At 51.2% G+C, this 21,344-nt stretch overlaps 1 protein-coding gene across 1 annotated transcript in view; it reads right to left on the minus strand.

Moving 5' to 3' along the window:
- Positions 1–6,017: 6,017 nt before the first annotated feature.
- Positions 6,018–21,344, minus strand: part of DEAF1 (DEAF1 transcription factor) — a 33,303-nt gene continuing 17,976 nt past the window's right edge. The window contains exons 11-13 of the mRNA XM_031942532.1: positions 13,225–13,287; positions 8,379–8,468; positions 6,018–6,701 (exon numbers count right to left, since the gene is read on the minus strand). Of these exons, the coding sequence (XP_031798392.1) occupies positions 6,597–6,701; positions 8,379–8,468; positions 13,225–13,287 (258 nt within the window). The 3' untranslated portion in view covers positions 6,018–6,596. The remainder of the gene's footprint in view (positions 6,702–8,378; positions 8,469–13,224; positions 13,288–21,344) is intronic.

A 21,344-nucleotide genomic window follows, 5' to 3' on the forward strand; every position in this document is an offset into this window, starting at 1 on the left:
ATCCCGGGCCTTCTTTGAGATTCCAGCATTCCCAGGTTCCCTCCACCCACAATCCGCTCACTGTCCATACAGGGTCAGTCCATCTCCTCCTCTAAGCTCTGACTCCATCTTTCAGACCCTTTCTTCTGTACGACTGCTCACGGACAATGTACTCCTGGTACCCAGGGAGCATCTTGCTGTTACCTCAAAGGTCAATTCAATCACTTGACAAAGATTGCTTTGTGATGCGGCAATCTCATGTCTTGTGGCTCTCATCCAAGTGCTCCCAGGAGACGGTCCTTGCGCATCCATCTGCCCAGTGAGCTGGAGGCCTTCCTTCCTTTGTCTGAACATCCCAAGAATGGGGAACGATGGGGCCTTACTTACCATGTGACCGACTCATCTTCTTACAAGTCCATGACATCTTCACTGCTTGCATGTTGATACCTACTCCCATCCACTATGGGCCCTTTCCTGGTCCCCTACGGGACTATAATTTTCTGACTTTTTCTTCTTCCATGTCTTGCCAAAGTATAACATTGGCTTAAAAATATGGCTCTTTGTTTTGGGGAGTTCGGGGACATCACAGGATCTTGGAAATGTCCCGAAGGTCATCCCAACTCTCTCCTCTTCTTGTTTTATCCTGGGTCCGGTTCATTGTCCATTTGTTCTGTCTGTCCCAGATAGGCACATTAATGGAAGGTTCTAGAGGCCATCCGTCCAATTGCATTTTGGGTACTATCTTTTTCCTCTGGTCTTTGTTGAGTGACTGAACAGGCACAGCTTTTTTTGAATGGTTACAGATGCTGAGGCTCTGGAGTATTCTGACCTTTGATGTCACCAGCTCAGTCACCTGGACCCAATTTGAGCATTTCTATTGCACTTCAAGATCTGCCAAGTATTTTATATGTTAACCCTTTTGACCCTTAAAACAATCCTGAGAAGTTGGTGCTCTGTGAACCCAGGGACACATAGCTAGCACCTATGGTTGGATTCAAACAGGTCTTCCTGATGTTCCATTCACAAAGAATCCTTTAACATGGATTTCCCCAAACACATCAGCAAACACCTCTCAAATGATGTTTGTGATGAGAGGGCATTTGAATAAGTTATTTCTGCTGTTTTGTCTTTCAAAAAAATCTTGAATGCTTCTGAAACGACTGGTGGGATATGATTTTGGGGGAATAGAGTCTTAAAGGTAGTGCTTTGCTCTACCCAGTTGAAAACTTCCCCACCCAAAAAATCAACAAACAAGGAACACGGTAGAGTGGGGCGTTTCTCTATATCTTGCAGCTAGTTATGAGGTCAGCCATTGTAAAATATTACTTGTGGATACCTGCCAGCTAGGGGAGGAGGTGGGGGTAAGGAGGGGGAAATTTGGAACAAAAGGTCATGCAAGGGTCATTGTTGGAAAAATTACCCGTGCATATGCTTTGTAAATAAAAAGCTTTAATAAAAAAAATAAAAAATATTACTTGTGGAAAACCTACCTGCACCCTACTGATGTCTCCAATGCATCTGAAAATAGTTGTTTGTTGGCTGTTGCTGTCTGGTTGTTAGCTATTGCTGGCTCTTGATTGTCTTTTTCAGTGCAAGCAAAGTCTGAAAAGCTTTTTCCACCTTTAATATCATCCCATCTTTCAGACATTCTGTGAATCAGTCTCTCTATAGTTTCATGATTGTGTTACCAGAATATGGCGAAGTGTATACTTGGCCCAATATGTCTGCTTTTCCCATCTTTATTTACTCTTTGTCTATCACCTTTTCTCTGAGCACATATGAATATTCGAATCAAGTATGGTGATTCTACTATCATGAATGGAAAAAAGTTTTGTTACAAAAATATCTATAGGTCTTTTTGATTTTTCTTAGTTGTTATACAATTTGTTCCAGGGGCAGCCAGGTTATAATAAATGGATAAAGCACCAGACCCGGAATCAGAAAGATTCATTTTTCTGAATTTAAATTTGGCCTTAGACACTTAACTGGGCAAGTCATTTTACCCTGTTTGCTTTTGTTTCCTCACCTATAAAATGAGCTGAAGAAGGAAATGGCAAACCTTTCCAAATTTATCAAGAAAACCCCAAATGGAGTTATGAAGATTTGGACATGACTAAAAAATATCCCCTCTCCAACCTCATCTTTAAATGAAACCCTTGGGATGACTACTTAGGTAGTAACCTAAGTATCCTTGACAAACTTTTCAAAAAATGATCCTTCGTTTTCTCTCTACTTTATGATGTGATGCTGCTCAAAAGCATCATAAACAATCTTGTTTTCCCCAGTTGATAATCCAAGGATACGAACAATTCTCAAATGACAAAATTAAAGCCATCTATAGTCTTATAAAAAATGCAATGTCACTATTGATTAGAGAAATTCAAATTAAAACAACTCTGAAGTACCACCTCACACTTTTCAGATTGGCTAAGATGACAGGAAAAGATAATGATAAATGTTGGAGGGGATGTGGGAAAGCTGGGACTCTAATGCATTGTGGGTGGAGTTGTTATGAAATGATCCAACCATTCTGTGTCCAAAGGGCTATAAAACTGTGCATACCCTTTGATCCAGCAGTACCATTACTGGGTCTGTATCCCAAGAAAATCACAAAGGAGGAAAAAGGACCCATAGGTGCAAGAATGTTTGTAGCAGCTTTTTTTGTGGTAGCAAAGAATTGGAAAAGGTTTGGATGTCCGTCAACTGGGGAATGGCTGAACAAGTTGTGGTACGTGAAGGTAATGGAATATTATTGTTCTATAAAAAATGATGAACAAGCTGATTATAGAAAGGCCTGGAGAGATTTACAAGAACTGATGCTGAGTGAAACAAGCAGAACCAGGAACACATTGTACACAGTAACAAGTAACAGTAACAAGATTGTGCAATGATTAACTATGAAAGGCTTGGTTCTTTTCAGTGGGTCAGTGGATAGAAAAATGCATCCAGAAAAAGAACTATGGAGATCAAATGTAAATCAACACATGCTAAATTCTTTTTTTTTTTTCTGTTTTTTTTTTTCCTCTTCCATGGCTTTTCCCTTTTGATTTTTCTTTCCTGATGTGATTCATAAAGCAATGTGTATTTAAAATAAGTAAATAAACAAATAAACAATCTTGTTTCTTGCTAAGATTCTACAAATGAGATTCTATTCCAAATTGACATTGCGTTTTGTTATTATCTTTCTCCACTTGGGATTAAGTCTAGTGTTTGCTGCTTAAGGTGTTTTCTGGACTTTTTTGGAATCCTTGTCATGGCGACTGATTTCTATCTGCCACACTCGTATACAAAATTGTTAGGATGAGTAGTGCACCTTTTCTCCTGCCGAGGTGAGCACTTTGGGCCTTAGAATAAGACGCCGGCCCCCAGGGACTGCTGAATCAGCGGCTGCTGGACTCTGGGGTCCCAGTGCATCTACCCCGGCTGCTTTGTCACCCGGCCGTCGCCCCAGGACTTGGAGGTGAGTGGTAAGGCTGAGGATTCATCCATAAGTTGGATTTAAGTGAGGCGGAGCAGCTCGGAGTCACTGGCTTCACTATCCAGAGTCCAGACAAAAGTTGAGATGACTGCAGATGGTCGGGGAGGCGGCGGGTGACCCAGGCGGCTTCCCGGCCTGAGCAAACTCTCAGCACCCGTTCCTGGCCAACCGGAACAACTTGTTCTCCGCCTCCAGTTCCAGCAGGGAAGTCCTCACGCGCTTGGGAGAGACCTCCCCTCACTCACTGCCCCTCCAGCTGGTGGCCACCCTGTTAGTGACTCCAAGGGGCCCAGGGAGGAGCTAGGCGGAGGCGGGCGGAGCTAGCCCAAGGGGCTAGCCTTGCCTACACAACCCACACCCCATGAAGACCCCTCTGTTCCCGGCGAATTTCTGACTGAGTCATTTCAGAAGACGGAGCAATCAAGCTGTGGCCTACGTCCAGCTGGGACCCGGGAGAGGAGGAGCAGGTGGACTCTGGGAAGACTTGTGTGAAACAGTATACAGACACAGCAGCCTTGTTCCGAGAACAGCTACGTTATTCTCACAAACACCCAAGCCCGCGGCCAAGGACTCACACAAGAAGGTGCGAAAAAGACTCTAACCCTAACCCTAAATTCGCCACAAAGAAATAGGGAGTTTTGCGGTAAATCTGTGTCCAACGGCAGCTTCCCCTAGGGTGGAGTGGGAGGGAGACAGTTTGGGACTTAAAATGTGACCAAAAAATAGCCTGTTAAAGAAGCAGAAGTAATCGGCTCCTGCCACATGCAACAAGAAGCATCCGAGGACCCGGGGCCTGTTGCACCCCCATTAGAACAGAAGGTCCTTGGGAGCAAGAATGTTTGTACCACAGCGGTGGATACGCAGCAGGTTGTGGGGAGCCGGCACTAATCTACAGCCACATAAGGCCAACCTTGAATAGGTTGAATCTCCTAATCACATTATACCAAAGACTTCCTGAATAGGAATCTCCTAATCACATCCTAACTTTGAATAGGCAGATATCTAGGCATCCCCTAATCACATCATAGGGCTTCCTGCCACCTGAAACATCTGAGCAGATCATCCTTGGGCAGGATACCAACCCTTGTCATGGACCCCCACCCTGTACTGTGTTTGAACAACCCTGCCTTCTTTCCTACTGCTATATATATCTGTACTATTGCACCCATTAAAATGAGGCTTGATCAGAATGATTTGACTTGCCTCCATTTTGCGAGTCCCCTCTCTCTTGCCCTTATCTCTTTTCTTCCAGGGTCCACACAGTCTGCCTCGCGGGCTGAGGCAGCAGGTGTCTAATAAAGGCTCGCTGCTTGCCTGGAACCCCTTTTGGGATCGGCTTCTGGCTGGGAATCCGGAGGGAGCACCTCTGGGTTCGGGCCTCACTTGCCTGAACAGAGTTTGTTGTCAAAGCGCCAGGAAGCCTGAGTGACTTCAGCATATGCACGGGGGTATCAGTAGTGCCGTCGTGCCTCCGCCCCGCCCCCCACTTCTCCCAGCGCGAGCCTTGGACGTGGCCTTTTGTCCCGGGTCCCAGCGAGGCTGGCTGCCACCCCCTCTGGCCGACTGCCCCCTGCCCCCCGCTCCTCTGGCCGGCTGCCCCCACCCCCCCTCCCCGCCCCTCTGGCCGGGTGTGAAACGGGCCCCGGGGCGCCACGCGTTGCGCGAGCTCAATGCCAAGCGCCCTTTCGGCGGCCGCGTTCCTAGAGGCTGATCAATCATGGGACGTTCCCCAGCCCTCCTGGAGGCTCCTTTCGCACATCCACGGAGCGTCCGGAACGTCCAGGCCCCAGTCCCGTCGCGGAGCAGCCCAAGGGTCCCGGCCCCGGGCGGCGGGAGGTTGGCAGAGGCCCCGGCTTCTGTCCAGTAGCACAAGGGTCCGCACCCACCCGGGGTGGGGCCTGCGAGGGAAAGGGGCAGGGCCCGGGCGCCGGGCACCGCCTCCCCCCAGCCCCGCCCCGGGGACCCTTGGCTGGGCCGCCGGTCCCGCCCCCGGTGCTCCGGGAGTCGTAAGTGGTTCCGACAGATACTGACCTGGCCGTCCTCCCCAGCCCCGCGCGCGGACACGGACACGGACACATGGACACGGACTGAAGCGCAGACACAGACAGACAGACAGACAGACCCGCAAGGGCGGATGAGCTTTCCAGCTCTGCCCCCCACCCCTCCCCCTCCCCAGGAGCCGGGGCAGGGGGGACTGCTCAGGCCAGGAAGGCCCCGGGGCTGGGGGAGGGGGAGCTCCAGCTCTCTCAGGCCTCTCCTCCCGGCCCCTCCTGGCTCCCACCGCCCCTGGAGATGGGAGATGTCACTGCCACAGAGCAAGGTGGCCGGGAGCCCGCCCGGGAGACTCCCCTCCAACACCCCCACTCTGTGCCAAAGCCTTTCCATAACCTTCCCCGTCCCCCACAACACCGGGTTTTGTTATGGGGCCTTCCAGGATGTCTAGGGCCATCCCCCCATTTTATAGCAAAGCAAACTGAGACCTGAGACTGGGCCAGGAGAACTGACACCCCCAGAGAGCGCTGGGGCCTCTCCCGTAATACAGTGTCTCACACACAGCAGGTACTTAATAAGTGTTTGTGGTGGTGGAGTCTTTTATTTAGAGATTACCTAAAAACCACAGTGATGTTTGTCCCTGCTGAGGCTGGGGTACAGGCAGCCATCGTGGGCACCCACAGCCAAAGGCTCCTGAGAGGGGGCAGGGTCTGGCGACGCTGCGGGCGCTCGAAGCCTTTCCAGCCTGGCAGAACCTGCTCTGTGCCCTCGAGGGGCCCGGGGGGCCCGGAGCCCCGCGCCACTCACCCTTGGGCGGCTGACGCTCAGTCTGGGCCGAGGGGCTTCGCTGCTGCCCAGAGATGTCACCGGGGCTACCCCAGAGAGGTCCGAGGGCCTACCGGGGCCCCGTGATGGAAGCCTCGCGGACGCCGACGCCGCTCGCTCCCCGGACCACGAGCTCCCCCGGCTGCTTTCAGCAGGGTCAACCGAGCCGTCCGGGACCGGGACGGACGGAGCACAAGAGGTACGTCAAGGGAAGAAGTGTGGGGGAGCCCTCTGCACGGCCGGATCTGGAATCCTCCCGTCCACGGCGTCCCCCTGCTGGGGGACCTCACGGGGCCTCCTGGGCCTGGGGTGCTGCCGTCATTCACACGGTGACCTTCTGGATCACGCTCTCAGTGACGTGGACTTCGTCGGCCTGGACGGTGACCGTGGCCGACTGACCACACATGTGCTGGTGGTCCTTCCAGTCCTGCAAGCAGAGAACCCGTGGGGCCGGCCATTGAGGGGAGCCCCCAGACCCTGCCAGCGCGGCACTCCGCGGGGCCCCACAAGGGCCTCCTGGACAGGGGAAAGGAAAGGCCATCACCCCAAGAGCGGACACAGGGAGTGACCCCGGCACAGAGTCCGAGGCCACAGAGTTTGGCCAGGGCGGGTCAGAGGCCCCAAGAAGGCCCCCAGGAGGCCAGAGCTCAGAGCCAACCTCCCACACTCCCCAGGGCTGCTGAGAGGGTCCAGGGAGATCACATCTGTAAAGGCGCCGTAACTGGGCAGAGTCTGGAAAGGGGGGTTAGGCAGCTGAGGAGGGAGTCTGGTGCGAGTGACGCTATGGAAATGCAGAGGGGAAGGGGAGGGAGGAAGAGAAAAGGAGGAGAGGGAGAGAGGAGGGGAAGGGGGAGAGTGGGAGAGAAGGGGAGGAGGGAGAGAAGGGGAGGAGGGAGAGAAGAAAAGAAGAGGGAGAGGAGAGGAGAGGGAGAGCGAGGAGGAGAGGGGCAAGGGGCAAGGTTAGGGGAACACAGAGCAAGTTTGTGACCAAGGGTAAAGGCCAGAGCGTTTCTAGGAGTGAAGCCGGCGTCTGGGGACTCCCCCGGGACCAGGGCATGAGAAAGACCAGGCCAGGCCCCCAGGTCACAGACCCTACAGGAGGGGGGGGTGGATGTGGGAGGGAGGAAGAGGAGTTTGGGAGGGAACAGGGCGACCCAACCCTTCGGTTCTGCTTCCTCAACTAGGTGAGAACAAAGAACAAAGGAGGAAATGGTCAAGCTAAAGTGAGAACAAGGGGACCCAAGATCTGGAGAGGCTGAGCCCGGGAGAGCTTCCCCGCTGATTCGGGAAGGCCGGAGTTCCTGGCAGGAGAACTTTGCTTTCTAGCCGAACCCCCTAAAAGGAGCTCGTCAGCAGGAGAAGCCAGTGCCGGGTCCCCAGTCTCCCTCCCTTTCCCTGTGGCCGGAGGACCACAAATACGGGTGCACAACGTGCCCCAAATACAACCCGACAGACTCCTGGCTCCCAGGGGAGGGGGAAGGGCAAGACTGCCTCCAGACCCCTAGGGCCAGGGAAGCCCCGAGCCCAGCATCCCCCCTGCCCCAGGTGGAGAGAGAAGACAGGGAGAGAACTCCTTTGACCCTAATGGGTCTTACAAGGACTACTGAGAAAAGGGCCAGCCCTAGGCCACCACCCTGGCTGGTCCCTCCCCTTCTCCCCCCCCTATCGTTTCCCAGGGGTGCCCACGATGAGGAGAAGGCGACCCTTTGACCCCCAAGGGAACACTTGGCAGCAGGGGCTCCATACAAGGCCCTGGCTGCAGGGCGGGGTGGCCTGGAGTTTTAATCTGCTTTAAAAAGTGACCCTTCCCCCCACCCCCACAAAAGGGTAGAGCTGTCCCTCCCCCACCCCCACAAAAAGCCAAGATGTAATTTAGGGACCCTCTGGAGATCTCAGCGCCGCCCGGGCAATAACAGGTGACCGATGGCACAGAAATGCCCGGGTAAACACTGTTATCGCTCTTCACCGGCTGCAGATAAGGCAATTAGGCCCGAACCCACCCTGGCTGCCCGGGCCCCTCCGGCCAAACCGGGCGTCTGCTGCCCCCGTGGGCCGGTCACTCCAGAGCCGACGCCCAAGTGGGGGAGGGGAGGCGGCCAGTTACCTTCCGTTGGCAGAAAGTGGAGCAATAGTTGACCTTGTGGCATCCCGTGCACTCGTTCATGGCTTCTCGGCCACAGTTGACACAAGATTGCTGAGAAACAGAGAGAGGGACTGAGTGAGCGCCGCGCCCGGGGGAGCTCAGGAGCCTCGGGGGGCCGCCTTCCAGCTCGGGGCTCCCCAAAGCCAAGGGAGCAGGCTACTGAGTCTGGCCCTTTCCCCTGTAAAGTAGGCGGGGCCGACACCGGCCCAATCAAAGCCCCAGGCCCAGGACTCACCCGGCCTTCCCGCGGCTGCGCAGCTCCCTATCCCTAAGGAAAAAAGCTCTCCCTGCCCTGCCGGGAGACCTTTCCCAGGAACCCAGTGACACTTGGAGGATTTCCAGGGGAGCCTCCTGGGCTGATTCTACCAATCAATACACGAAATAAAACAAGCTCATGGTCCCTGGTTAAGACCCTCCAGGTGGAGGACGGCTCACCCACCGGGCTGGTTGTTGGCCTGCCAGTTCCAATGGCCCCGGGTGCCATTATTCCCAGTGACAAAGGAGGAAATGGAACTGGGCAGGAGCATGGTGGGAGGGGAGCTCAGAGAAAGCTGGTGTAAATGGTCTTTATTTTTAATTAAATGAAATTTCATTATTTATTATTAAATATTTATTAAATTAAATAATTAAATTTTCTTTTATTTTTCTGAAGATCCACTTCCCTCCCTTCCACTCCAACAATCCTTCTCCTCAGCCAACAAAGCAAGAAAAAGAAAAACTTCAGAGTCATTTGGAGTCTTTTCCACGCTTGGGTTTCATCTCTGAAAACTGCCGGTAGATGACTCTTATTCTTATAAAGTTGAATCAGTTCCCTATATATCTCAGAAACGAGACCCGAACCTGAGAAACTTGCTGCAAAGATTTCCCCCTCATTTATCTGCTTCTCTTTGGGTTTCAGAGCACTCGTCCCTTATGCAACAACCTTTAAATTCCCATGAAATCAAAGCTGCTCATTTTACTCTGTGATCCTCCCTATCCCCCGTTTGGTCATAAGCTCTTGGGGTGCTTTCTTCTATGCTGATTTGTTACTGTGCCAGCCTTCAGGATCAAAGACAAAGCGGTCTTGGCAGATGGTGTGAGACGACCGTCTCTGCCTAGTTTCTGCCGGATACTTTCCAGTTTCCCCAATTTTTGTCAGTGAGTTCCTGCCCGGAGGGCTGGGAGCTTTGGCTTTATGCACCCCTAGGCATTAGCCTCTGTGCATGGCACACCATTTCTACTCCGCTGATTTGTCTACTTTTCAACGGACCTTGTTCTTCCGACTTCAGGCTTGGGCACATGTTCCCGGTGCCCTGCATTCTGCCTCCTCTCAACCTATCTCCGATAATGGAAGACAGCATTTCATAGGGTTAGAGAGAGAGTGGGCCCTCAGAGGCTCTTAATCCCAAATCCCCCATTGTAGAGAAGAGAGTGAAACTGGCCCCAAAAGGGGAAGGTCTGCTAGGGTCCGAGGTCACCCAGGAAGTAGTAGAAAGACTCCATCTATCCTTTCCTTTCTCCCACGTGGGCCATTTAGTCGGTGAATTTTCGCCCTTCATATTCCCAGTGGGGATTTCCTCTGAGAACTGTATTGATCGAACACTCACTTCTGAACACCTCAGTTCTAAGGACACGTCCAAATATTTAGCAAATCACTTTTAAGTTTCCTTGGTTTTCTCTATTAATTTCACAAACTGCCTCTTCCAGTCTCCCTGTCTTCCTGCCCTTGCACAGAATCTTCCCAAGAAGAGGAAGAGTGTTTCGAGAGCAGACTGTCCACACGACTTCCAAGAACTAATAACACGCTGGCTCTTATCTCAGGAAGGAACCCAAGGTCCCGAGGAACTGGGGCTCAGCTCAGACCACAGATGGCAAGGAGTGGGACAGTCCCTCCAGGGCCCAGGCAGGCCCTGGGCCAGACTGTGAAAGGGGGCGGGCTGGACAGAGGGCCTCTTCATGGTCCCAGAGAAGAGTCAACAAGGAAAAGTGCTCCAGCCATTTACTCAGAGGTGAGGAGTGACATGGGGAAAAGCCCTCCACTCTACAAAGCCTCCACTCCTGGGTTCAGGAACCTCCCATCCCTTGCTGCCTCTTCTCTCTGATTATTTTCAAAGCATCACTGATCAACCAGCACTAATTAAAGCCCTACTGTGTACCAGGCAATATGCTAAGTGTTGGAGGTGCGGCCCTTGATCTGGCCATCCCTGACCCCAGGCTCAGCCCTCGGCCCAAGCCCTGGCACTGAGGAGGCGTGTAAACTTTTGTCTTCCCACCACTCTTTGGTCTCCTGAGATTGTGGTTCTGGGTGGACTGAGCAAACTGGGGACCCAAAGACTACACCAGATGCTGTCTCTGCCCCCCCAACACGTTCAGCACAAGGAACACCGGGAGAGAGCGCACAAGGGAGAAGCCCCCTAAGCCCTGAAGGCCACCAGGACTCTGGGCAGTGGAGACGTGCTGAGGGAAGAGTCAAGGAGCCAAGAAGGGCTGAGGGAAGACAGGCTTGGCAGTGGTGGAGGATGCAGAGGACGTGGGACCAGAGAGGAGGGCTGAGCACATGGCGGCCCCACAACAAGGCCCAAGGGAGGAGACCCAGAGAGCAAGCACCATCTTGGAATGCTGAGCCTGGAGCTTCCCAGCGCCCCGAGAAGGTGCCTCTGCTCGGCCCGTTCCCCACTGTGACCCTTCCCTCTCGGGCAGAACGGCAAAAGAATTCTGGGGCCTCTGGGGAAGGGGCTTGCTTACACCTTGTGTGAACAAGCTTCCCCAAGGAGAGGGACAGGGCATCTGGGGAAGAGAGAAGGGGGCCCGCTGAGGGCTCTGAACCTTCCAGGTCATCCATTCTCGGGAAGTTGCATGGACTTGGTTCTCCCCTTGATTAGTGGAGGCCGAAGAGTCTGTCTGGAGGCCAGACCTCTTCTCTCTTCTTAGGAGACAGAAGAACATACATGTAGACGCGTGTCTGCAGAAGTGTAAATACACAAGACCAGCTTAAAGGTTCCTCTTCCTCCTCCCCAGCTACCAGGTCACACTTCCCTAGCTCTTAACACGCCGACAAACCTGGGAATGTGCTGCAAAAGCGATCGCTGGAAGAGCACAGGGGAGCAAAGAGACCCAAGCTTCCTCATCTTTAACCCAGAAAAGAGGGTCTTGCGGATCTGAAAACAGTGCATTTGTTGAAGGTCTCCCTCCTCCTCCTCCGCCTCCGGCTCTGCCCCACGTCAGGCGGAGTCAGTGGGAGCCATCCTTTCACACGGTCCTGACCTGACCCTTGAGGAGTCTTATGGCCCAGGGACAAGGTTCTGAGAGGGGCTGTAACCGGCCTCGTTTGGAGTTCTGAATTCAGCTGTGATTGTCTGATGGATCCACCATTTAAGAGAAATGCCACAAGCTGCTCAGGGATGTGCATTTACCGGGGAAAGGTCTGTATCTGGGCAACAGCTGGGAGGACAATCTGGCTTACGGTGGGAACTTCTGGCTCAGTTTCCCAATTGCTTTCCTTTGATCAGGAACGTTTCCCATCCAATTATTTCTGGGTCTTGCCACAGGGCGGAATTGTGACTGCATGAGTGGCTGTCAACGGTGACTCCTGCCTGAAGTCCAACAGAGCCAAGGATGCCTTATCCTCTGGGCCCGAGCCCGAGGCCAGTTTGATGCTGTTATAGTCGTGTTTCTGCTTTTTTCTTTTAGGACAAATTTCCCGAATCAGAGTTAATGGCCAGTAGGAGATATGAACACAATGCACTGTGAGACCTCGCTGTTTTCTATCCAAAAATATGTAGTCGTTTTGTCCTTAATAATCAGGTAAATGAGGCCCCTGCCTGTCCCTAGATTGATATACATGGAATAAGGTCCTTAAATGTTTCAAAATGACGTCAGAATAAGCGGGCATGGATATAGCTGTCTGTGGGATCTAGCTGTGTTCTATTGAAGCTTTATCAGATCACTTCTGATGGCTGTGGCACTTTTCAGCAATGAGGTGATTCAGGCCAGTTCCGATGGCCTTGTGATGGAAGAGAGCCATCTGCACCCAGAGAGGGAACTGAGGGGATTGAATGTGGATGACGACAGAGTATTTCCGCCATTTTTTGTGGTTTGATTTTTTTTTTCCCTTTGTGATCTGTTTCTCTCGTGCAGCCTGATAAACGTGGAAACATGTACAGAAGAACTGCACAAGTTTAACACAGAGTGGATTACTTGCTGTCTAGGAGAGGGGGCGGGGGGAAGGGAGAAAGATTTGGAACACAAGATTTTGCAAGAGTGAATGGTGAAAGGCAGTTATTTTTGCATATATTTCGAAAAATAAGAAGCTATTATTTAAAAAGAAACTAGGGAGAAATATCTTCAATGTGGTTTAGAGAAAAGAATTGTAGTGCAATCAGTTTTCTTGGAGGATGCTACTTATGGAATATTTTGTGCTACATCAATGGAAAAGTCCATTTTATTCAAGTTTATTACAAATGTATCCTGTGGTACAAACAAGGTTTTTTTTTTTTGTTTGTTTGTTTTTTGTTTTTTTAAAATAAACAACTTATTTAACATTCACAGACTAAGCCATAGGAAGTTGGCCACAAAAGAGGCTGCCCTCCGGTCCATTATACTGGCCCCTTGCTAGCTGTGTGACCCTGGGCAAGTCACTTCACCCTGTTTGCCTCAGTTTTCTCCTCTGTAAAATGAGCTGGAGAAGGGAATGGCCACCCCTCCAGTGGCTCTGCCAAGAAGACCCCCAATGGACTACAGAGTGGGACAGACTGAATATCAACAGGAGGGACAAGTAAAGCCAAGGGTCGATCTGTCCTGAGCAGCTGGGGGAGGGCTCGGGTCTTACCTTAATGATGATTTCGGCTTTCCCTTCCACATCTTCAGCTGGCTGGAAGAGCTGGCTCTGATACTGTTGGAACAAGGAGACACAGGTTGTATTTATTAGCACGCGGACCCGGCCTTGTACCCCTGCTGGCCCTCCTCCTCAAGTCTCTGCACAGGTGACACATGGCAGACACCCAAAGACAACCAAAGGTCTGCGAGCATCCATCCCTGAGGAGACCTCCCACTAAAATGATCCAAACACTCCCGGACCAACGGGGAGGACTCTCCCACTCGACACAAGAGCCCCAGCATCCCATGGCTACCCAAGGTGGCCGAGGGAGCCGCACTGCAATCGCCACGGCAGAGTGGCCCGCTCCCACAGGTGAGTAGTTATAGCGGCCACCCCTCGACCTGGTGCTCCTGACAGCACACTCGCCCTAGAGAGCATCTGCTGAGGAGGCTCCCAGGAGGCAGGGCCCCCTCTCACCTCCTTAGTCTCCCTCCGTTGTCACACTCACGGAAGCTCCGCAGGTGGGCCCTGCCCCAGCCCCACCTTGCTGGCCAGCCCTGCTCCCAACCCATCAATCACAGCCACGAGCAGCACAGCCAAGGCGACAGTTCTCCACATGGGCAAGCGCCTCACAAACACTCCTGAGACTTCAAAGATCAGGAAACAGGGGCTCCCCTAGTATGCCTGACAGGCAGGTGTCAAGGATAGGACCGGAACCCATAACCTGCCCGCTGCAGCCAGAGCCACGTTCCCCTTAAGTATCTTCTGTGGAAAAGGATAAAACAGGCTCCTCTGAGGGTAGGGCCTCCTGCTGTAGCATCTGGGGCCAGCTTCCTGAGGTTGTGAGGCACCCAGAGGGTGCTGGGCACCAGGGGCAGCATTTACTAAGCCCCTCCTATGGGCTAGGCCATGAGTGGAGGGTGAGCCCAGCTCCCAAGGGGCTCACCCTTTGACAGGAGGAGCCATCACACGAAGAGCGGCCAGGCGCAGGGCAGACAGGCAAAGGCTGCCTGGCCCTTGTCCTTTGTGCTCCACCGTCTTGGGCTCGAGGTGCAGCGTGCCCGGCCGTGGCCCATTGGACCAATATGAGGCTCCACCACGAGCCGGGCACAAACAATCCTTGTGGGCACTCGGGGGCGAGATGTCCCTAAACTTGAGCAGCTCACATTTTATTTGAGCTCCTACGTGCGGGCACGGGCACAGCGCCCTGCTGGGCGAATCCCAAGTCAAGCACCGGACGCCGACGTTCTTCAGCGATATGGAGATGCTTTTTCTGAGCCCTTGCGAGTGCTTGCCCCGAGCCCACCGGAGCACCGCGCTCTGCAGGGGGGTTTGAACGCTCAGCGTTGGTCCTTCTCCTGCCGGGGCCCTTCACAACCTTCCTGAGACGGCTCAGATGGAAGCGACTCCTTTTCCCGGCACAGCGCTGGCAGACGCCGATGAGGTCCGACAGCGGCTCCGCAGACCCTCAGGCTGGTAATACCTCCTGCCACTCTGCCTCGTGCAGAGTGACCCTGTACAAAGGGGCACCCTGCAATGGGGGGGAGGGAGAAGTGGCGCCAGGAGAACAGCTCGGATGGACGACGTCACGTTTAGACTGGGGAAGCACTCTGACCTCATGGCTCTTTAATCCCATTTTGTATAAAGGTCAGTAGGCTGGTCAAGTAGGAATGCAGCTGTACCTGGGGCCGGACCTCAGAGCTTCAGGAAGTTCTAATCCTTTCGGTCTGTCTGCAGCCCCAGGGGAGCAGGTTGCCATTCCTTTACAGACAAGGAGACGAGGCAGGCAGGGCCATTGGCTCTTCCAAAGTCACCCAGCAGGCCCTGAGTTCTGGGGGAGCAATCACTCTGGCTGGGACAGAGGCTCTGGGCACTGTGGTCCTAGTGGCCCACCAGCATGAACACAAAGCAGCTGGTGGCAGGTTCCCAAGCCACACCCCAAGAAGAGATGGACCCAAAGGCGCTGATGAGGCACTTATGGTGCCATAAGCCCCAGGCAAACAGTGCTTCAGGCCTGGGGCTGGGACTCCTGCCTTCTTCCTCCTTGGGGGGCTTCAGCACCTTCCTCTGGACAGCTCCGGGTGGCAGAAGGGCTGAGCTCTCTCCTGACAAGCCCCAGCAACCACTCCAGTCCTCCCACCCTGACAACTTCCAGAACGTGCCCCGTTCCTCTCCAGACTCCACCATGTCCTTTTCCGATAGTATTAAAGAACTTGCCCCCCAAAGAATTAGTTGGAAGGGAGGCCTCCTTCCCAGATGAGGCAATCCCCAGAAGGGAGGACCCAACGTTGGTGCACGTCCTTCCACCAAAAACCCCTGGTTGGGCCGCAGACGCAGGACACCAGTTTCCCTTGGGGCAATACCCATCGGCCCGACCAGCCCTATGGCCGCAGGGACCTAGAACGACAACATCAGCTACTAGACAATGATGTTTGTCAAAGACCAAGAGATGAAGATGCAAGATTCCTAATAATGGAAAAACTGACCCTGGGGGACATATTGTCACACAAGAAATGTTAAATTGCTGAACATTTCGAGCAGATTGCTCCACCGTTATTTTCCCTAAAGTTTCGGGTCTGAATTATCATAAGAATCTAAAAAGCTGAATTTTTTAATATAAAAAATGGGAAAACAACTTCAGCCTGGGTTATCAGCAGCATGGCCTAGCTTTCTAAGAGGGGAGGGAGAAAAGAAGGAACAAGTATATCCCATTCTCAAAAATAACTTTTCCCAAGTTACCAACACCAGCCATTGACTACCAATGGGAAATGAAACATTCTGCCCTAAATCCGGCAGGATTGATTTTCAAAAGAAAAATGCTGAAATCATTCCAAGCATTGTTTAAAATGTTGAGTGAGAAGGAAGGATTTTTAGTCATTTGCTGCCTTAAGGCCAAGGAATGAGGAAGAAGACAAATTCACAGTCATCTAGGCTTGGAGGGACTTGCAAGGAGATGGGGGGCTTTTAATTCTTTCAGAGGGGGAGTCACATAAAGGAGCAAAAGGGAAGAGCAGAAGGAAACAGTAGCTTTTAGAAACAAACAGGCCAGGCCGGGGCCTCACTAAGGGAATGACACCCTGGTTCCCAGGCTGGGCCCCAAGGCCGGCGTAAGAAGGGATTTATGATTTTCATACTAAACAAGAACTTTTTCGATTTGCTGGAGCTCCCCCTATTTCCCAGGGAGCTGAGCGCCAGAAGTAGGGACATGCCGCAGCCTACAGTCACCCCTCACATCTCCTGACATGCTCAATCCCCGTTTCTTGTAACTGCCAGGTGAACATAGATATTCTCCACCACGTCCATCCCATTAACACTGAACAATCACAAAGGCTCAGTGACCCTTAGGACTCGAGATGATCGACTTGGCTGATGTGCGGGGGACAACCGTGTGCCGCTCCAGCCCCTCCGTGCTTTTCACATATAAGCCCCACCCTAGCCCTCAGCAGGACTTCTGCTCGCATTTCCCTCATTTCTGTCTGATTGTCGACTCTCCGACTCTCCGTCTCTGGCCTGCTTTGTTCCGCTCCAGCCACATGCAGGTTCGAGGCCGGTCCCCACGACATCGACGGGACAGAGCCGAGAATGGTTCACGCCAGCGCGCAGGGAGAAAGGGATTGCCGCCGAGGCATGTCGCTTGCCTGGGAGCCGGGGGAAGAGATTTCCCCACGTCCCAAACGTGGGAAGACAGTCAACATGTCACCAGACCCTCTGAAAACTCTGGAGGAGAATGGGTGCCGGGACTTCTTCCAGATGCCTCCGAGAAAAGCCCCCCCAATCCTTCCTGCTCTCTGGCCAGTCAGGAGTACAAAGGGCTTCCATTCTATCCACATGAAGGTCAACAAACCAGAACACTGGAAGAATATTTGACCAGACGTCTCCTTCCTCCCCCCGGGCAGTCTTTGGTTCAACCACGGGGGGTCCTCCTGCTCTTTCTCTGTTAAGGGAGTTTCTGTTCCTAAGGGCAGGACTTGGGACAGAAGCACAGAAGGAACAAATCTGAAGGCAGCATGGCAGGCCGGCCATCATGTGCAGAGCCAGCCTGGGTGACTGCAGGAGGACGGCATAAGACGGCACGGCCTGAGATGGCGGCCGGGATCTACCTCCCCATGACACTGTCCCGAGGATCCCGTCTCATCCCAAAGTGCAGGGGCCCATCAAGAGATGAGGCGGCACTAACCCCCTCCCTCCCTCCTTTGAAAGAGGGACAAATCCGGTGCATTATATGGCCACTACCTGGGCACAAACTGAAGCCTGGCTGGCCCACCCAATGCCCATTGCCTTGGCGACCTGAGCAAACTCTTTTAATTTTCTTTCCCAAGTTCACTTCAGTAATGAGGGCAAACCCCCAAAGAAGATTTCCTAAATCAATTTTGATGGGCCAGGCAGACAGCCCCTCACAGCTAAGTGTCCTGCGGCAAGTACTGGCCAACTGAGGATCAGGCTGGACTCCCCCAACAGTTAGTCAGCCACAAGGTGGTCAGAGAATCAAACTCTCGATGCAGGAAGGATGAGGAAAACAGGCTCCAAATCCAATCCGATTCTTTCTCACTTGTGCAAATGCAAGAAGGAGGACTGGTGAGCACCGGTCCTTGCCCACTATCAGATCACCCAAGAAGAAAATGATGAGGGGATACAAGTAGAAGCTGGGCTTAAGAGCCTGCTCAGCTCAAGCGGGAGGACTAACCTTGTACTAGACTCGGTAACCAAGACTTTTAATTGTAAAGGACAAATCTGACCAGAGAGACACAGGACATTACATGGGCTAAACACCGGATTATGGTGCTGCTGGGGGGCACTTTTGGGCTGGAACTGCCCCAAATTTCCATGACCATACAATCTGGATGTTAAAAAATGAAGCTAGTTTTGTAATCAGAGAAAGAGGAAATAAAAGTCTTGGCGAGCCCCAGGAAGACAGGCAGAGAGGGGGGCTTGAGGCAACTTCTACTTCAGAAGCCCTCTAGCTCACGTAAGGTTTCTTTACCATAGAGAACTTTGGAAGGGGCTGCGATGAGTTGGCACCGAAAGGGAACTCAGAAAGGTTGTGGAAGATTAATGGGACGCCCAAAGAGCTCCCCCAGCTATCATTAACATGAAGCAGGGACTTCCACTCAGTTCTGATCAGGAGATAGGGAGGGAAACCGTCCAGGTTCGTTCTTTCTCTCTGCTCCCCTCCCAACCCTGGCCAGCTTGGAGACCACAGAGATAAAGCCAGATGAGAAAAGGAAGGATATCTTTATCCTGGTTTGCAGAAATTTACGGGACTGTGACGGAATCATGATCTCCAAGTTGCAGCCGCTACTAAAACATCTCAGTGGATTTGGGGAGATTTTGCAGCTAAGACTCAGATGAATCCCAGACAAGCCCTGGCCCCTTCCTGGAGCATGGCAGATGCATTGTTCTTAGCTAAAGTTGGTGTCAAGCGGAGACAAAACTAGTTTGAAATAACCCACAGAACTTCATTGTTTAGTCACTAAGACTGAAATAAGACCACAATTTCTCTGAATTCAAAAGTCAAAATGTAGCAGTCCATGGGCGGCATATCAGGAAATCTGTCCAGGAGACTTGGTAGAATGTTAGATGATTGGAAAAGAGAATGGAGAGAACAGTGACGGTAAGAGAAGGGGAGACTCCGAGTGTTCAAAATCAAAGCCCTATAGAGGGGAGCAGTTGAAAAAGAAGGGAGAAAGTTTAAGCAAGTAGGGAGGAGAGGAGAATGGGTTGAGAGCTCAAGACAGTTGGAGTCTGTTTGCACTGACAGCGAAACTTTTGAGACAAATAAATGCCTGTTGGCAATTTCTGACAGTCTGTATTCTATCAAGTAATAACTTTTACCAAATGGAAACTAAATTTTCAATATGAAATTCTCAGTCTTTAGAGTCTTAAGGGCACCAAAGGAAAGGGATGAGAATGTGGGACTCTCTCATGAAGCCTCTTCCCCAACCCATGGGGTTTCTCGGGATTAAAACGGAAAAGAACAGCATCTGTTTGGGAAAGGTAAGAATCACCCTTTATCTGTCCTCCCAAATTTCCTGGAGGGGTTAAGAATACAGAGCAAACTGATTGGGTCATTTGAAAGGAACCAAAAAGTTTATGGACCAGTGAAAGTGCTGATATGATCTTTGAAAGGGAGCTAACCGAAAGCAGTGGGCTCTAAAATTGGAGGTGCTGGCGGCTAATGGCTGCTGGGGAAATTTCGATTCTGAATGTTACCAGTAGTGATGACAAATCCACATCTGATTTGGTGGCTCAAAATCTTGTCCTGAATCTAAATCATAACGTGGTCTCATTTACAGTGAGATGCAGTCTCCTATTAGGAAAACTGTGGCAAATCAAAACTTAATGCAAGACACACGGCTCAGTAAAACCTCAATTCAAATGCAAAATCTATTGGCTGTGTGACCTTAAGCAAGTCAATTCACCAAAGTTCACTTCCCAGGATGGTTGTGAGGATCACATGACATAAGAATGCTTAGCAAAGTTCCTGACAAATGGCAAGACTGTCTAAAGAACTATAAACCTAAGTACTCTCTATGGGTCTTGAATGCCAAAAGTGATCAATTACTTGAATGATTCTGTATGGAAGATCATTTGAAATGCAATTCCCTGAGATCCAGTCATCTGATGGTAACTTTTATTTCATGTTTTCGATACGACATTGTGTATGTTATTACTGCGTTTCTAAAGTGTTTCTTATATTGTGAAATCTGAGAAACCATTCTGTCAGAAATGCTATCAGAAAAGCCGCTTCTCTTGTCTGGATGCTATTAGATTATGAACTAAGAATGCGATCAAGATGTTCGAAAACGAAAATGTTTAATGCAACATATTTTGCCCTAAATTATATAATGATAAGAACTTATTGCTGGGGGGAAAAAGTCGTGAAGTTCAAAGTTCTCTCTTACATCGCCCTTACCTGGAAGGCTTCCTAAGATTTTCTACTAGGGCAAAGTCCTAAGATCTTATCAGCTCTGCTGACAGCACCTTATAAAATTCTACAGGAAGGAAGTTTGTGAAACTAGGACCATTCCCCGCCCAAGTGGACACACTTAACAATTTGCTTGTAGAAAAATGAGTTTCATCTGAGATTATCTGACTATCACTGAGGAAAATTATGAAATTGTTGTTAATCAATAACATGTATCGAAATTACAACTCTGAACTTAACAGCAAAGATTTTATTTTATCTTAGGAATTAATAGGAATTAATAGCCACCAATAGGATTTTGAATCAACTACCATGAATTCAGTGTATATGTGAAACTCCAAATGTGATTACTCTTACTAGAGGAATATGATTATCCTAATGAAGGATAAATGAAATCTGCTGTAGCAACCTGAGAGAACTAATAATCACCTAGCCTAAACTGGGATTAGTGAATTTCGCTATCTGAGAGAAAACCTCACGAGACTCTTGATACTGTTCTTTCTTTGATTCCAGATATGACTGTCTGAACAATCATTACGTCAATAACCCATGATTCAAGGGAAATGCCTCTGCCACACAAAGGAACTGCCACGAGTGGCTAAGTAAGAATGTGGAGGGATGACCTTGTGTAACCAAAGGGAGGAGCCCCTTGACTCACTGTGCTCCACATGCTACTGATTCCACTTCCTCAGGACACTGAAATGAGAGACACTGAGGTCATGCTATCCCATCTCCTCATCAACGCCGTGGGCGAAATCGCCTGGTAAGCAAAAATCACTGACTCCTGGGTGGAAACCAAGGGCCTGAATCCTGGCCGGCCCACAAGGCTTCCGGCCCACAAGGCTTCTGGCCCACAAGGCTTCCCGCCTGGGCAAGTTCACCAAGTTCCTCCCAACTTCCTCTTCCTAAACGGCTTCATTCAGGGAAGATGTCTTTGAATGACTTTTTGTAATGGATGTAAAATAAATGGCGGGGGAGAAGAAGGGAGGGGGAGAGAGAGGGGACGGGGAGAGAGAAGAGGAGGAGAGACAGAAAAAGAGATAGAAACACCCAGAAAGACAAAGGAAAACAGAGAGATGGAGCGGAAGATAGAGAGAGAAGGAGGGAGGGAGACAGGGAGAGAGAGAGAGAGAGAGAGAGAGAGAGAGAAGGGTCAGAAAGAAAGAGAGACAGAAAGTGAGACAGAGACTGAGAGCTGAGTGAAAGA

This window comes from Sarcophilus harrisii, chromosome 6, assembly GCF_902635505.1.
Source record: "Sarcophilus harrisii chromosome 6, mSarHar1.11, whole genome shotgun sequence".
Classification (NCBI taxonomy): Eukaryota; Metazoa; Chordata; class Mammalia; order Dasyuromorphia; family Dasyuridae; genus Sarcophilus; species Sarcophilus harrisii.